Here is a 17935-nt window from a genome sequence, read left to right on the forward strand (position 1 = left end):
TGTGTGCCTGTGTGTGTGTGTGTGTGTGTGTGTGTGTGTGTGTGTGTGTGTGTGTGTGTGTGTGTGTGTGTGCGTGTGTGTGTGTGTGTGTGTGTGTATCTGTCTGTCTGTCTGTCTGTCTGTGTGTGTGTGTGCCTGTGTGTGTGTGTGTGTGTGTGTGTGTGTGTGTGTGCCTTGTAGCTCCACTGCAGTGGCTAACCTGGTGTCTTTGAATGCGGAGACCCTGGGTGTCGGCTTAGTCACCTGTCTGGTGGTCTATCCCCTGTACCTGCTTGTGTTCTGCCTCTTGAGGATGAGCCGTAGCAAGGTGAGACTCTCCCACACAAACACAGCTCAGCTCACCTCTGTCTTCCCTGTTGACAGGTGCAACACATTTGTTGATGTTTTGCCTCTCCAATCACATGCACACTTGACACATTCTCCAAACGCTTTGATCAAAATTAAAAACTCTTTTTTGTCTCCTCTTAGCTATTAGTCTTTCAGTCTGAAGACATTGAAGTGTTTTTACAGACATTTGTTTTCTATGTGTTCAGAGTGACTGTCTACCCAGTGAGTAAAGTAAAGTACATATTGAATATGCCTTTCTGTTTATTTAAGGTGCTAGTGGAACAGTTGCCACCACAAAGCGATCAGGAGTCTCTAGAGATCGATGACTTCCTGGATAACTCCATGACTGGAAGTTCCTTCCTCATATTTAATGGAATGTCTGAAGAGGTAACAAACTACATGCTGCAAAATAGTAGCCTATGCCTGTTAATATGGTCTAAACATGATTATTATTACTACAGAAAATAACAAAACGTTCCCGTTTGTCTTTGTCCTACTGTTCTTTTTCATAACTTATTCATCACCCCACAGACATGCTCAGAAGAGACCAACATAGACTTGCCCACTCCCTCAACCCAAAGGTAAGCGTTGTCATGGGGACAGCTACTCTGATTGACAGACTCATCTGTTGTGTGTAAGTGGAGAGAGGGAGCTGTAGGGAGATACCTAAAGCCACATTCAAGTGAAATGCACGCTGTGGATTAGATCCTGAAATAAACGGCAAAGCCTTTGATGTGAGAAATGTGTGATTGATAGGCAAGGCATTCATTATGCATGCAGAGTGGTACTATGTGCATTCATATGGGTGAGTGTGTGTATGTCTGAGGGAGGGAGGGAGGGAGGGAGGGAGAGAGAGAGAGAGAGAGAGAAAAAGAGAGAAAGAGAGAGAGCACTTTTGTTAGGGCACACACCTGCCATCAAACATATGCAAATATTCCGGCTCAGTATTTCAGAGTATTTTCTCATTCTGAGCATAAGACCCCCTCCCCCAACACTTTTAAAGTGCATCTGATATTCTGGTACTGTCAGCAGGTGCTGTTTACAGACAGACTGTGAGCCCTCAGACTGTGAGTGTCTGCATAAGTAGATGCAAATATTTGACCTAATAACTGCTTGTCTGTGTAGTCTCCAGAGATGGAGCGATTGTCCAGATGTGATGAGCGAGTCGTCCGTGATGGCATGCGCAGGGCTGCCCCCGAGGCTGAAGCGTGGCCAAGGAAGCCGCCACCTGGGAGTGGACATCACCTTTAATCCTGAGGATGAGGAGGCAGCGGGCGGCTACCCGCAGTACTTCAGCTCCTCAGGTGGGAGTGTGCTCTGCGTCTGAAGCTCATGTGCAGTAGCATCAGCAGCAATCACTGACAGAAAAAAATACACACACTCACTCTACAATTCAAAATGAAAATCACACACACACACACACACACACACTCTTTTTTTAGTGATTCACTCCATTCACTCCACAGTCACACTGAAGAAGAATTCTGAGTCACTGTGTCTTGTTTTCTATCAATCCCCCCCCCCCCCTCACACACACACACACACACACACACACACACACACACACACACACACACACACACTGGCACATTTGTAATTGCCCTTGTCTGCCCTCTGGCCAGATGAGGACCTAATCAAGCGGATCCTGGCGGATGGCCAGCTGCAGGTCTCTCAGCTGTGTGACCCCCAGCAGCTTTTCTCTGCGGCAGACAGCGACATGGCTGACCTGTGAGTGACCGTTCGCATTCTCTTCTCGTTCTCGCTCCCCTGTTCCCTCTGCCCTCCTCACCTCTGTGGAGATTACCCAGAACCCCCCTCCCTGCTAGCCCTCCTCTCTCCTCTCCCCAAATCTGACCCCAAATCTGATGGAAGTTCCAAAGTATCTTTACATTTTTTAGAGTTTGTTACGGATGTGTTGTACATTCTTGATTGGAAAAAAAAAACATGAATAGGAAGTGGTGAGTGGTCATTTTTCCTGTGGCTGCTGTCCGCTCCAGAGGAGGAGGAGGTCAGTGGGACATCATGAATCATCTGTGTGTGTTGTGACAGATCCAGTATTTTTGGGGATAAGACCGAGGTGATCCTGCTGCAGAAACTCAACGAGCCCCCACCGCTAGGAGCGGTCAGGAGAGATCCGCCCAAAACCGCCTTCACCAACCACACAGGTCAGAAACACACACACACACACACACACACACACACACACACGCTCACACACACACACTCTGGCTCCCAGACACATTCTCTTATAAATAAAACACTGACACAAATACCCTCCAACAGGCAAATGTCCTATCTTTGTCCTTACTTCACTTTAGATAAGGAGACACACAAACACACACACAGGAACACACACACACACTCTCATCTCTCATATTCTCCCTCACACACACACACACACTCAGACTCTCATATTCTCCCTCACACACACACACACACACACACACATGCTCACCTCTGTCTCCCTCCCCCCCCCCAGTGGTGACAGATGTCTGCCGGCCCCGGCGTTTCCCACCCTGGGTTGGCCAGGCGGCGCTGTGGGGCAGCTGGCTAGCCCTGGTCCTGTCCAGCAGTCTGTCCATGTGGCTCGGCCGCAGCATGAGCGAGCCTGTGGCCCTCATGTGGCTCATATCCTGCATGGCCAGCTTTGTGTCCTCCTTCTGCCTGCTGGAGCCTCTCAAGGTAAACACACACACGCACACACACACGCACACACACACGCACACACACACACACACACACACACACACACACACACACACACACACACACACGCAATAGCATTCACATCTATCGGAACGTCACATATTACCAACCGTCACGTATGTCCAACCTCTTACGTGTATGTGTCACTTAATATTCATTTCTATACAAACCAAGACAGCGCAAGCACCCACACCATAAGTTTATCTAAATTAGCTATGTACCAAAAATTACATTTTACCGTGACTCGTAAACAGTGTTGTAAGGCTGTGTGTACAAATCCGCTTGGAGCTCTAGTGGAATTTTGATGGTAGCGACGAGAATTCTCAGTCTAACCGTTCATGTGCCGTGAGAAAGGTTGGGAATAAGTACCCACCAGCCCAGCACTAAACTCCGAGCGTGGTAAACAAAATTGGATATTTCAGGCAGTAAAAGCCCCGGTAAGAACCAAACAAAATTTTGTTCAAATCTACACACCTATGGCTACTGAAAAATGTAAGGTTCATTTATCAAATGTTATTTTGAAGTATTAAAAAACATTGTTGTTATAGTCAAAGTCAAAGTCAAAGTCAAAGTCAGCTTTATTGTCAATTTCTTCACATGTTCCAGACATACAAAGAGATCGAAATTACGTTTCTCACTATCCCACGGTGGAGACAAGACATATTTTACCAATTTTAAGTCCACAGACAAACATAACATTCAAGTAAACAAAAAAGTAAGTAAATAAGTAAATAAGAGGGCACATATAATGAAAAAAATAAGAGCAGCAAAATTTGGTTGAAATTGTGCATAGACAGTCAATAAAATAAAATACTAGTGCAAAGTCAGGCCAATAAGAGGCTGAGGTAGTTCTGTTTGACCTAAGTAAGAAATAAAGTGGCATAGTGGTGCAAGTTATGTAAGAGCAGCAGAAGTGTTGTGTTTTCAGGACAACAACAACAAGTTGCAAAGTGTACAAGTGTGCAAGTGGAGTGGTGCAGGCGGCCATTGTGGGTCCAATGTCCAGGATGTTATGTAGCTGAGGGTGGAGGGGGGAGAGGAGGGAGAGAGTTCAGCATCCTAACAGCTTGGTGTATGAAGCTGTTGGTGAGTCTGGTAGTGCGGGAGCGCAGGCTTCTGTACCTCTTCCCAGAGGGCAGTAGATCAAACAGATTGTGAGCGGGGTGACTTGCATCACTCACAATTTTGGTCGCCTTGCGGGTGAGGTGGGTGGTGTAAATGTCCTTCAGGGAGGGGAGTGAAGCACCAATAATCCTTCCAGCTGTGTTCACTATGCGCTGCAGGGCTTTCCTGTTGTATTCAGTGCAGCTTCCGCCCCACACAGTGATACAGCTGGAGAGGATGCTCTCAATGGTGCCTCGGTAGAATGTGGTCATGATGGCTGGTGGAGCACTTGCTCGCCTGAGTTTCCGCAGGAAGTACAGGCGGCGCTGAGCTCTCTTCGCCAGTGATGCTGTGTTGGTGGTCCAGGAGAGGTCTTCACTGATGTGCACTCCCAGGAATTTGGTGCTGCTCGCTCTCTCCACCACAGCACCGTCGATGGTCAGTGGCAGGTGTTGGGTGTGACCTCTCCGGAAGTCAACAACAATCTCTTTGGTCTTGCTGACGTTCAGCAGGAGGTTGTTGTCCCTGCACCACGTGGTCAGATGGTCGACCTCCAACCTGTATTGAGTCTCGTCGCCCTTGGTGATGAGACCCACCAGAGTTGTGTCGTCAGCAAATTTCACTATGTGATTGTTGCTGTAGGTTGCAGTGCAGTCATGCGTCAGCAGGGTGAAGAGCAGCGGACTGAGCACGCAGCCTTGGGGGGCCCCTGTGCTCAGTGTGATGCTGCTTGAGGTATTGTTGCCAACACGTACTACTTGAGGCCTCTGACAGAGGAAGTCCAGTAGCCAGTTGCAGAGGTAGGTACTGAGTCCCAGTTTGTCAAGTTTGCAGATGAGTTGTTGTGGTATTATGGTGTTGAATGCAGAACTGAAGTCTATAAACAGCAATCTCACATATGAGTAGTCTCTTTTTTCCAGGTGGGTGAGGGCTGGGTGGAGGGCAGAGCAGATTGCATCCTCTGTAGACCGTTTGGCTCGGTATGCAAACTGGAAGGGGTCCAAGGTGGGGGGGAGAATGAATTTGATATGTGACATGACAAGCCGCTCAAAGCACTTCATGATGATGGGTGTCAGTGCCACAGGGCGGTAGTCATTGAAGCAGGATGGAGCAGTTTTCTTCGGCACAGGTATGATGGTGGCAGCTTTGAAACAAGATGGGACGATGGCTTGCTTCAGGGAAGTGTTAAAGATGTCTGTGAAGACATCCTTAAGCTCCCCTGCGCAGTCCTTCAGCGCACGACCAGGGATGTTGTCTGGACCTGTTGCCTTACGGGTGTTGATTTCATAGAATGAAATGGTTGGTAATTAGCATGTTTACGATAGTTGTGTTAACTTATGCAAATTTGCTATGATCATCTACTCCTAATGACTGTACTGCACAAGGGTTTACAATTAATCAGTACAAACGTATGCCCTCAGGCTACACCACACGTGCATCACTTCATTACATGAAGCAATTCATTAAGCAATGTCATTATGCACTCATTGTCACTGAGGGCGATTAATAACAGGGAACTCTGTCTGTGTGTGTGTGTGTGCGTGCGTGTGTGTAGATGGTGTGTGAGGGCCTGTACTTTGCGCTGGTGGTGCGGCGCGTGCGTGCTGAGGAGCAGGACGTGCTGGTGGAGTGGCCGAGGGTGGAGCGGGTCAGCCAGAGGATCCCACGCGTGCGTCCACCGCAGGGCTTCGCCCTCTCACAGGCCCGAGACGAGGCCCGCAAGGTCCGCCTGCTACACAGAATGCTCAAGGTGAGAACACACTCACACATGTAAAACACACACACACACACACACACACACATATAAATATGCACATATAGACACCCACACAATTTCAATATGAATGAATTACATATGCAATAGGCATTCATGAGGCCGGTTTGGCCTACCGGGAGAGCCTAATGAAAAGACTCTTTCTGCCACATATTCGCATGCTGCATGAGCAGAATAATAACACAGAGCACGCATGCACACATAATGTGATACCCACACTAATGGTGCATTCAAAGACTTTCTCATATGGATGTGTAGGTGTAGTTTATCGTCTCCTTGACATAATGTCATAAAAGTTACATGGTATGTCTCTCCTGTGAAAATTAAGAAATAATAAGAGTTTTTCTGCTCCTAAGAAATACATATATGCTACTTAGTTATTCTTCTCATTCAGCTAAGCTCAACCTGCCCGGTATGGGTGAGACGTTGCCGAGCAGTAAGTGAGTCTTGTAGTAAATGTTGTATAGGGAATGTGTGTGTGTGTGTGTGTGTGTTCTCTAACTCTGGCCTGTGTGTGCTGGTGTGTCAGGGCTTTGTGGTGTACATGCTGTTCCTGCTGGTGGTTCTGCTGCTCAACTACGCCGACTCCAGTACAGACACTCAGCGCCTGCAACTGCGCAGCCAGCTCCAGCACCGGCTGCACACAGTGCATTTCAACAACATCAACAGGTACCTGAGGATCATATCATACTCAAAACAACATGCATTAGATCATAAGCAAGCACATTAATAAAACAGTTGTTCTCCTCAATAGAACAGATGACATTGGAATTAAAAAGGTTGAGGAGATGTTATTGTGTTTCTTCCCCTCAGGTGTGTCTTGTCTTTTGTCTCTCACCTGAGCCCTAGCCTAATAATACAACCCCAAATCAGAAAGAGTTGGGACGTTGTGTAAAATGCAAATAAAAACAGAATGTGATAATCTGCAAATTTTGCAAACTCATATTTAGCTGAAAAAAGGACGCAAACATATCAAATTTTACACAACGTCCCGACTTTTTTTGATTTGGGGTTGTAGTCTGAAAAACAGTTAGTGCCATTGACAATTCTGCTCAAGGTTGTGTGATGTGGCTGCCTCGATTAGCAACTTCTTATCCTTTGCAAATACAGAAGGTTATGAGCCAAACACCACTAAGGCAGTCACAAATCGATATGGGCATCATATCCCTAGAGGAACAGAGTTCTTTTGGTCTTCTCTCTCTCTCTCCCCCACGCGTTCACAGCCTACTCACATATTTATTCATTAGTGAAATGCCACATAATCTATATTTGATGGCTTAGTCACAGAATTTTCATAAATCAGATCGAATTCTCATATATAGAACATCACAGACAGATCCATGGGTCTCTGCCAAACAATCCTAAATAAACAGGAACAGGAATAGTTTTCTATTTAAGTCCATCATAAGGAAGAATTTGTCTAAATGTGCAGGCTACTAGTTCACTGTACTACACACTATAAGTACTACTGTACCTGCTGTATACTTTTCTGTATGCTGAAATATTATGCATTAATATTTTTTTTTGCTTTCTGTAAAGGGGGAATACTCCATGTAAAATGCAATGAATAATGACCGTAGCAAAGAAATTAATATTAAACGTTAGCCTTGAGATGTCCATGCGAAGCATATCATATTAGATCAGTACTGGTATGACTGATACTTTTGCATCAGTCGTGACCGCAGAACACAGACATAGATGGTGTATGAAATGGAGAGACTTCTCCCACATCTCTTCCTGTGCTTTGTGTTTGTTGTGATTCTTGATTGCTTGTTTTCTCTCCCTATCTTCTGTCTCCAGCCCTGTGCCCTGGGCATTAGCTGCCGTGCTGTGTTAGCGTTAGCGTTAGCGTTCCTCCTCCCCTCTCCTGCTGGTGCAGTGCAGAGTGCACTTTAGATTCTGGAGCCGCTCAAATGGCCCCTATCAATCCCCTCTGCCTCTGCCGTGCCGCTGCGCTCCTCAACAATGACCGGTGTTTACAAGTGGCTCATGCAGGCCCCAGCAGAGAGTCCAGTTGTGTGTCCGGCCCGATGTCTGCGGTGTGTTAACTGCTGCTCTCTCTCCCGTGTCGTGTGTAGCCGCGAGGACGTGTGGCCGTGGCTCGCCGACTCCTTGCTGCCGCAGCTCCTGGACGGCCCGGCCCTGATGAGCGCCACGGGCAGCGTGCTCCTGGGTCCACCCCGCCTCCGCCAGCTCCGCAGTCCAGCAGGTGAGACGAGGGGGCAGCCAACAAGGAGCAGAGGATGAGGGAATAAAAGAAAGGAGAGAAGGAGGAGTGGAGGAGGAGAATGGAGGGAGGGAGGGAGAGGGGAGTTCAGGAGAGGGAACAGATTGATGTGTGAGGAGGGGAAAAGAAGAACTCCTCTCACTTTTGACAGGAAAGAACAATAGAGCCAAGTAGGACACAGTCCCTGGGGAGGGGAGGGGGAGTGTGCTGCAACTGTGTGTGCATGTGTAAGCAGACCTCACCACAGACACAGAGTGCCAATTCAAAGACTGCTTGACTGACAGGCAACCTTTGGCTACAGCATGCTTGTCTCCTCCTATTGGGCCTTTGCATAAGCAAGAGAAGAAAAGCATCTGGATAGCCGGCATGTCAACATCAATGTCAGAACGGAAGGTTCTGGATACTGAAAAGAACAGAATTTATTGTGCACTGCCCTTTGTACAAAATAGCATGTCACGGACCCAGAGGAATCTGAGTGAATCAGATTTATGCACATCATGAATCTAACCTTGAGAATGATCAATACTAACACCCACACAGGCAAGTGTAAGGAAATATGTGTGGATTTATAAATAAATAAATAAATAAATGTGTGGCTTCTGCAAAGTGAAAACTGTATGTGTGAAGACTGGAGTGTTTCTCTTCCCCTCAGGCTGCCCAGCTAGTGACTCTTTCCCAGGAGCCTCGTGGTTTGGATGTGGCGTACGTGGCCACGCGCTGGGCTGGAGTGGACCGGGCTCCAGCCTCTCACCCAACTGGACGCTGAGCTCCACTGAGAGCAACGGGTAAGCTGAGAAATAAGATGAGTCAGAACGAGCAGATCTCCCCCGTGGTTGATCCATGGGCTTTTGCTTCTCCACTCATTTCATCACACTCCCTCTCTCGTCAACAGCCCCTCATCTGTGGTTGGCTTTCTTATCTGTCTCAGCTGCTCTTTTAATGGTCACCACATTGTCCATTTAGTCACTACATTCATTTATTTTTGCATGTCTGTCCAATTAGTAACAACAATTGATGTGGAGTGCAAACTAGAAGTCCAAATCCAATCATTAAACTGACTAAACTCTTTCTGATGTTCTTTTTTAGTGTATCTGTAGCGTCTCACCTCAGAGTGTTTGTTTATTTGTTTGTGCATTTGTCCAGAGCTTGGCACTGGGGGCAGGCAAAGGTGTACGGCAGTAGTGGATTTGTGCAGGAGCTGACCACAAACATGGACATTTCCAGAGCCCTCATTCAACATCTCAGCACACATCAGTGGCTGGATCCACTGTGAGTATCTCTCTCTCTCTCTCTCTCTCTCTCTCTCTCTCTCTGTGTGTGTGTGTGTGTGTGTGTTTGTGAAGGAATGTTTAGAGGAACCATTTGAATGCCAAAGAAGCAAACTGTCTGCCTCTAATTAGTTGTTTCACGGTGCAGTAATGTCAACAGTGTAGACACAGTGTCAGTGGAATGTGTAGTCCTTTGCCATAAAAAAGACTGTTTCTTGTCTGTTTCTACTGACTCCACTGAGTCTTGTTTAGCCTTGAGTAGCTCTTCTCTCAAAACCTGTTTTGATCCTGCAGCATATCCTTCATGGGTCCACTTCAAACAGTTTCAGTATTTGTCTGTGTGTCTGTGTGTGTGTGTGCAGGACAAGGGCTTTATTTGTGGAGTTTTCTCTGTACAACACAAACACCAATCTCCTGGCTGTGCTGACCTTCCTGCTGGAGTTCCCCGTGTCCGAGCGCGTCCAGTCCAGTTTGGACCTGAAGACTTGCCGTCTGCACCGCCTCAGCCAAGGCCTGGACCTCCCTCTGCTGCTTACGGTAGACACACCACACACACCACACACACACACACACACACACACACACACACACACACACACCACACACACCACACACACACCACACACACACACCACACACACATACCAGACACACCACACACACACACACACACACACACACACCACACACACACACACACCACACACACACACACACACTCACACACCACACACACACCACACACACACACCACACACACACACACCACACCCACCACACACACCACACACACACACACACACACACACACACACACCCCACACACAGCGCTCTTCACACCAATCCCAGAGCTTGGCCACAGTGGGGGTGGGACTTTCCATCTCTCTCCCACATGATACCCAGCGTGTGACAGGGCCAATTCATCCACTGAAGCCAACTCTAACTGGCGTGGGGTGACTGAGAAGTCATCTCCATGGAAACAGCATCGGGATGTGTTTGTGAGTGAGCGTTAAACTCGGTCTCGACTTCTCCTCCTCTCGCCCGTGGCAGATGGTCCTGCTGTCGCTGGTGCTGTTCTTCTGCGTGCGCGAGGGCTCGTGCGTGCTGCGCGAGGGACGCCGCTACCTGGTGCGCGTGTGGAACCTGGCCGGCGTCTGCAGCCTGGCGCTGGCCCTGTGCGTGGCCGCGCTGCACCTGGCCCGCGCCGCCCACGCCGACCGCCAGTGGGACGCCTTCCTTGGCCAGCGCCACCGCTTCACCGACTTCTACGGGCTGGCCCAGCAGAGCCAGGCCATGAGCACGCTCAGTGCCCTGCTGCTCTTCCTCCTGGTGCTGAAGGTGAGAGAACCGGAGAGCAGCCGCAGGGCTCCCACACAGCATCAGGCTCAGCAGTTAACCACCAGCTCAGCAGTTAACCACCAGCTCAGCAGTTAACCACCAGCTCCAGGGTTTAACAAGGAAGGAGCATCAGGCTCAGCAGTTAACCAAGAGCTACACGTTTTAACAAGGAGCATCAGGCTCACTAGTTCAGTGGTCTTCAAAGTGGGGGCCGCGAGGGGGTGTCAGCAAGTTGAAAGGAAAAATAAAAGCAACAAATACATTTGAAAAATCGAAAATATACTTATTACTATGAGGGTTGTTATACAGTACAATGCCATTATAAAAAATTGTTGCATATCTGAACATTATATTTTCCATGATAATGACTGGGAATAATAGTAGAGTGATAGCTCCCATATAGCAGAAAGCCCCAAATGCAATCTTTACACACTGTGCGCTCCATCACATCACAAAGTGCTTGTGGCTAAATGAATTATTAGGATTAGCTTAATGTATTTTTATATTTGCCATAGTATTGTCGATGGGTTTAATAATACATCAAGGGGGTCCTTGGCCAGAACCTAGTGGTATTTGGGGGGGCTTGTCGTGGAAAAGTTTGGGAACCCCTGCACTAGTTAACCAAGAGCTCCAGGTTTTAATAAGGAGCATCAGGCTCAGTAATTAAACTCTAGGTTTTAACAAGGAGGATCAGGCTCAGTAGTTAACCAACAGCTCTAGGGTTTAACAAGGAGCATCAGGCTCACTAGTTAACCAAGAGCTCCAGGTTTTAACAAGGAAGGAGCATCAGCCTCAGCAGTAACCACAAAATTTAGTTTTTAACATCCTCTAGTTCATTTTCATCACCTCTCACTCTTTTAAGCTTCTCAACATCCTCCCTAATTGACAGCAATTGTCAATTGTTGCCAGCATGTTAAGGTGATTTATTCCCCATTGTCTGTCAGACTGATGGGCCTACTGACACCACACGGCAGTTCACCTCAACATGAGGAACAGAGACAAACTCCAGAGTGGAGCTTGCGCTTTCACTGGTAGTCTTAACTCTCACAAGTCTAACATACATCTTTGGCAGCAGCGCTTTCTGTTGCTGTTACTGTTGGAAATGGCTGTAAACAGGGCCTTGGCTGGTTATGTAAGCGAGAGATTAATCATCGCGAGTGTTCAATGTGTTCAGAGAGTCTGCCTGAACTGACATGGGCAATGCATTTTGTGCATTGATGTGCATGTTAGTCCCCATTAAAAACTGCCTAAGGTGCTCTCATAGCAATTATTTTCACATTTAGTCACAACATGTAACCCCCTAGGATTAGTGTTCGCTCTGTGTTCAATGTGACTTCACCCTTTAAACGATTACTTCAAGATGTATTAGCTGAATATGTTTTCTTTCTCATATTTTCCACCTCCATGACCCTTCCCCCGCTACCTCCGCCCCTCTCTCTCTCTCTCTCTCTCTGTCTGCAGGCCTCTCACCAGCTGCGCTTCCTGAGGGAGTGGGCCGTGTTTGGCCGGGCGTTGCGGCGCTCGCTGCACGAGCTCCTGGCCGCCTCTGTGGCTCTGCTCCTCCTGCTGCTGGCCTACGCGCACACCGGACACCTGGTCAGAGCCCACACCCGCCTCCACCTCCACACCCCGCCTCCACCTCCACACCCGCCTCCACCTCCACACCCGCCTCCACCTACACACCCACCTCCACCTCCGCCTCCACACCCACCACCTCCACACCTGCCTCCACACCCACCTCCACCTCCACACCACCTCCACACCCGCCTCCACCTCCACACCCGCCTCCACACCCACCTCCACCTCCACCGGCCACTTCTTTTGGCCTCTGCGTCTGCCACTACACACGCCTTTAAACTTACTTTTAGTTAGCATTTACTTCAATGTTCTTAAAGCCCCCCCCCCACCATTAGCATAATCTCTCTTAACTTTCCCTTTGAATTTGAGCAGCTTTAATCAAATCTCTCTTGATTTTCAATGAGTGAAATTAGACACAAGAGTGGTGTAGCGTATCCCAGCACAGCCGAGCACAGACACGGCTGGCAGAAGGATGTTCGACAGAAGAAGATGAAATGTCTCAGTGGTGTTATAGAAATTTAAAGACATTCATCTGGACACACAGGACCTCAACTGTGTTCTCTTTCAAACACTTCTGAACTGACCGCCTCTCTCTTTTGTGATGACCTTTGCAGACGTCTTGCATAGACGAAAGCAAGCAACAGATAGAAGCACTTTCATGCAAAAACTCTTTGATGTTGTTCTGAAGAGCTGATACTGTGTGAATCTTATTTGTAGAAATGTCACAACATTTCCCCACAGGTTTTACATTCTGTTGCCAGAATACAACAGTTATTGATGCATCAATAGAGCTCATAAATATCTGCCTCTTGTTTTGCTCCTCACGTCTCCCTCTCCTTTTTTCAAATATCACATTGATAGAAAAAACGAATTAAAGCTGTAGAAAATAAAGCGTCTCTTTTAAACAAGCACTTCACACTGTTGATTCTCTGTGTCCTGATCTGTTCCTTGTGTGTCCTGTGCAGCTCTTCCACTCTGTCCTGGAGGGTTACGGCAGCGTTGGCTCAGTGTTCCTGGCCTTACTGGGCAGTGGGGGTCGGGGCCTGGTGTCGTGGCAGCCATGGAGCCCGTTGGCGTGCTCCGGCTGGACAGTGCTGTTCCACTGCAGCTTCGTGGTGCTGAAGCTAGCGCTGCTCTGGCTGGTCACCTCGGCGTTGCTGCGCAACTACAGATGTGCTCGCGAGGAGCTGTACCGGCCAGCTGTGGACCTGCAGGACTACGAGATGGTGGAGCTCTTCCTCAGACGTCTCAAGATATGGATGGGCCTGAGCCGCACCAAAGAGGTGACGAAAGGATTTGGCAGTATGGCACTATGTCATGTTCTCTCCAATCTTTTGCTGTAAATGTTGCCAATGGTTTTCTGTCAACTTTCTGTTGGCTATTCAGATCATTTCATTAAAGCTGCAGTTGGCAAGTCTGCAAGATTGAGGGGACTTAGCCAAAATTTTGTTTACAACTCTCATGCCCCTCCCCCACTACCACCGAGCACCCTCTCATCGAGTTTGTGCTCATCAGTGCGCACCAGATTGCACCAGACTGTAATTGACAGTCAGATCTCACACAGCCCTGCTCTGATTGGACCAGAAGAACCGGGAGCTGTGGATTTTTGTAAAACAAATAACATGCTCTAGGTGGAGGTAGAAGTGCAGGCTTTTTTCTTAAACCGGCTGATTTATGTTGTTCTGTCGGAGCAGCATAGTGTCAGTTTCAGTGAATATGATCAAAAAAATCTTGCCAACTGCAGCTTTAAATTGTTGTATGTTGACAGCATTAGCAATAGCATTAGCATAAACAACTTAATCTCCGAATGCTTAACGTCCCCTTTTGTACTCCTCAGTTCCGCCACAAGGTGCGTTTTGAGGGCATGGAGCTCCCTCCCTCCCGTTCGTCCTCCACCAGTGACTGCAAGTCTCTGTGCCTGCCCCCGCTGGACACGCCTGAGGGTCCCCCGTCTCCCGACAGCGTGGACGGCAGCTCGGAGGCCTCATGGCGGCCCATGTCCTGGAGCCCGTGCAGCCTGGCCGAGGCCCCTGGACAGAGCGTGGTGCTGGGGGCGGTGGTGGGCGGCCACAGCTGGAAGGAGCGGGCCGAGATGGAGGCCACACTGCGGCGGCTGCTGCCCACCTTCGACGCGCTGCTGCAGCAGCTGGACCGCGTGACGCTGGCCACCGAGGACCTGTACCGCGCCGAGTGTCGTCTGGAGCGGCTGCAGCGCAGGAGCCGGAGCCGAGCGCGCAAGGTCAGCCAAGGCCGGCGGAGTGCCACACGCCGGACCGCCAGCAGGGCAGAAGACTCAGCAGCGCCCAGGAAGCAACCGCACGCCACGGGCCCACACAAAGGGAGCGGTCAGAAGGCCCAGTGGACAGAGGCGAGTCGGAGCTCCCATCCGGACCCTGGGAGTACTGTGATCAGCCAAGCTCCCAAGGCCAGTCCGAATCCCCTGCCCCCTCCAGCGGCTGCCCCTACTCCAGGCCCTGGCGCCTGTGGGCCTGGCTCCACCCCGCCGGCCATTCCCCGGGCGCTGGACTGGGACACGTCGAGCGACAGGGACGGGCGCACGCCCTCCAGCCTGTTCCGTCACCCGGCGCACACCACCATCGTTCCCATGCGCAAGCGCAAAAATAAACCCCCGCCACTCAAGAACAAGGTTCACCCCAACCCAGACAGGCCCGTCTCAGGACACCCCAAACCCTGAGGCCCCCCAGGGACACACAGGACACAGAGAGAGAGAGAGAGAGAGAAAACGCTAGTTTTTGTTTATTCATTGAAAGGACTGTTGCAGCAAGAGAGAGAGAGAGAGAGCAGATCAGGTCTCTAGGAAGCATCATTGACAGCCGGTTTTGTCTCTGGTGCGTCCCAGATAGAGAAGTAGAAGAGTAATAATTGCAGTAACGGTGATGATTGTCGTAAGCTTGATCACTAAGAGGGTACGTTACGAAAGAGAAGAGGATACCAAATGGAACCCTGCTGGCCTGAGACTGGACCTCTGGATGAGTCATTCCGGAGGAGTCCGTTGGGTCAAAGCTGGCAGAGCAAAGAGGTGCAGGACACCGTTTCTTTGTTTGTTTGTTTGTCTACTTACTAGTTGTCCCTCCCAGTCCTTTTCCCGCCTGGTCTCTGGTTCCCCTGACCCTGGAGGTCAGTGGGAATGGATCCTGACGACGGCACGGCTCGTGCTCACACTGAAACCAGAGGAACTCCGCAGACCGCACTTGTGGATTTGAGAGATTTCGGTTGTTGTGCAGTAGTTTGCCACAACTACAAAGCTGTTTGGTGTTCATTTTTTGTTTTGTTTTCACATGTACTAGTGTTGACTGTTCTGTTTAAAAGGAAGCTATTCTCAAAGTCACAGGTAATGTGCTTGACCTTAGAATATGGTCTGCTCACCCACAAGTAGTATGAACACGCCCTCACGTACCACTCACATGTATAGTGCCGCATTACTTTTTGAAATGCACACAAATCAATGCTTGCTTGGCACATGTACGCATATACCGCTTTAAAAACCTAGTGTAGGTGTAGATTTTGTACAGTTACACACTTACGTATATTCACTCACACACACACACACACACACACACACACACACCTTAACAGGTTATCAGGGTGCTAATGAAATGGCATTCCTCAGGACTCCTAAAGCTTCTCTCCCCATCTTTGTCCAAGATAGGGGTGTTAAACCTGATAAATCTAGACTGCAATACAGAGACGTGAACAGAGGCAGAACGGAGTAGAGAGAATGGGACAGCTAGAACGTACGTTATGAGTGTGAGAGTAAGAAAGAAGAGAAAGACAAACAGAGATGCAAATGAAGGAGAGAACACAAGAATAGAGGGAAAAAGGTAAAACTGAAAAGGACAAGAAAAGACCACCATCCTCCTTCCTTCATAACAATAGGAAACAAACATGGGTACACTATTGACATTAGTTATGTGTATTGGTAGTTAATAGCTATTATAATGATTTTTTTTTGGAGTTTTAATTGTTTTGTTGTCGCCTTCAAAAGCGGTCTAATGTAAATTAAGCACTTTGTATTGATGTACATATGTTAAGTGTTTGTGAGGATGAAAGCGTATGTTGAAATATAATAAGCTTGGTACGATATCAGTAAGAGATAGCTTCACTCACATTATTCTACAAGTAGATTTGGCAAAGCTTGCTAATCATTTATGCATTGATTTATTTTAAATTAAAATGAAGGTAATTTCCTTTTGTTCTTAGCACTTTATTTCCATGTCAAGCTGTTATTGTAGACCGTATTTAACATGTATGTCTTGTCTATTTCTACCCCCTCTTAAGAAACAGCTATCTAGAACAATGTATTATGAAGAATTGCATCAGAATATATAACTGTTGCATTGGTTTTGTTATGATGAGGTTTCTATTTTTTTTACCATAATGTGTTGATATTTCCCCGATATGTTTCCTGGAATATCAGTCCCCCCCTCCCCGACAACCACAATGTTTACCTTACAGTATCTCAGGGACATGCATACTTTTTCCAAACCTTTTGTTTAAACCAGATTTATTTTTTCAATGTCTGTGACAGATAGAAGTGTTGGATGGGCTTTCTACACTTGACCCAAGTGGTGTTCCAAATGTTTAGATCACAAATCCAGTCAATGCACACAAGTTAACAGCAAGTCATAATTACAGCATAATACTAGGCGACCCTTCTCACTATTGCCACAAGTCAGTGTGTGTATGTACATATCGGTGTGACCTGATGTAAATATTATTAATAGTTTGTTGATTATGGTTTATGATGTCTGTTCCCATCAATTCAGCACTGACTACGAGGGCATTCTTTCACCAAACAAGTTTAAATTCTAAATTTATATCCCAGCTGTACCTGGGCTAAAGGTTTTAAGCTACTTGGAAATAGACTAGTAGCTTGTTGTAGAAAGCAGTACCCAAGTGTGGAGGTTGAATCAAACATATTAAGTGTCGCTAAACAATACAAATTAGACATGACAAGGAGAAATGACAACAGGAGTGAATTACTTATCTTTCAAGTGCCAAAGTCCACCTGTGTGTTTGTTTTCATGTGTTCAAGTGTTGTGTTTTAAAACAGTGTCCTTATTGCATCCTCCATGTGTGCTGTGTATGTTCTGTATGGTAAGGCATGATGTTTTCTGTTTTGTATGGTATCCGTTTATTTACATCTGTAGCACTTGTTGTCCACTGCTTTTGCACTTGACAAAGTCAAATAAAGGGATTTGACAGCTCATGCTCCTGCTGCTCAAATATGTTGTTGTTGTCCACGTACCCATTAACAATGAATGAATGCCTGGCCAAGGGAACGCTGACCAATTCTCCAACGCTGGGCAACTCAAGCCCAGACATGAGATACGCAATTTCAGTATTCATATTGCAATGATGGGCACAGGACACCCAGATGCTGTTTATAATGAATAACAAACAGACTGTACAGCGCATTTATGACATGCAAATGTATGTGCTCTGAAAAGAATACAATGTGCTTGTGCGTGGACAGACAGGTGATTGTTTGGATGCCCTTCAGTTTCTCAGTGGGGGTTAATTAGGGGGGGAACAGCTATGACCATTGCACAGCATTTCCTACCTGTTTTATCAAGCAAGAAATTGGCATTT

At 47.7% G+C, this 17935-nt stretch overlaps 1 protein-coding gene across 3 annotated transcripts in view; it reads left to right on the plus strand.

The window, feature by feature from the left end:
- Nucleotides 1-17550, plus strand: part of pkd1a (polycystic kidney disease 1a) — a 76781-nt gene extending 59231 nt beyond the window's left edge. For all 3 annotated transcript variants that reach the window (XM_076295394.1, XM_076295403.1, XM_076295410.1), the window contains 17 exons: nucleotides 181-307; nucleotides 598-714; nucleotides 859-908; nucleotides 1453-1631; nucleotides 1950-2055; nucleotides 2377-2492; nucleotides 2807-3009; nucleotides 5693-5887; nucleotides 6441-6580; nucleotides 7990-8120; nucleotides 8791-8923; nucleotides 9282-9407; nucleotides 9769-9943; nucleotides 10457-10744; nucleotides 12206-12340; nucleotides 13288-13605; nucleotides 14160-17550. In XM_076295394.1, coding sequence (XP_076151509.1) covers nucleotides 181-307; nucleotides 598-714; nucleotides 859-908; nucleotides 1453-1631; nucleotides 1950-2055; nucleotides 2377-2492; nucleotides 2807-3009; nucleotides 5693-5887; nucleotides 6441-6580; nucleotides 7990-8120; nucleotides 8791-8923; nucleotides 9282-9407; nucleotides 9769-9943; nucleotides 10457-10744; nucleotides 12206-12340; nucleotides 13288-13605; nucleotides 14160-15017 — 3397 coding nt within the window. In that variant the 3' untranslated portion in view covers nucleotides 15018-17550. The remainder of the gene's footprint in view (nucleotides 1-180; nucleotides 308-597; nucleotides 715-858; nucleotides 909-1452; nucleotides 1632-1949; nucleotides 2056-2376; nucleotides 2493-2806; nucleotides 3010-5692; nucleotides 5888-6440; nucleotides 6581-7989; nucleotides 8121-8790; nucleotides 8924-9281; nucleotides 9408-9768; nucleotides 9944-10456; nucleotides 10745-12205; nucleotides 12341-13287; nucleotides 13606-14159) is intronic.
- The last annotated feature ends 385 nt before the right edge of the window (nucleotides 17551-17935 follow it).

Source organism: Alosa pseudoharengus, unplaced genomic scaffold (genome assembly GCF_046254945.1).
Source record: "Alosa pseudoharengus isolate Yale_2024_CS ecotype anadromous, Long Island Sound unplaced genomic scaffold, YU_APseudo_1.1 YU_APseudo_1.1_scf_1, whole genome shotgun sequence".
Taxonomy (NCBI): domain Eukaryota; kingdom Metazoa; phylum Chordata; class Actinopteri; order Clupeiformes; family Clupeidae; genus Alosa; species Alosa pseudoharengus.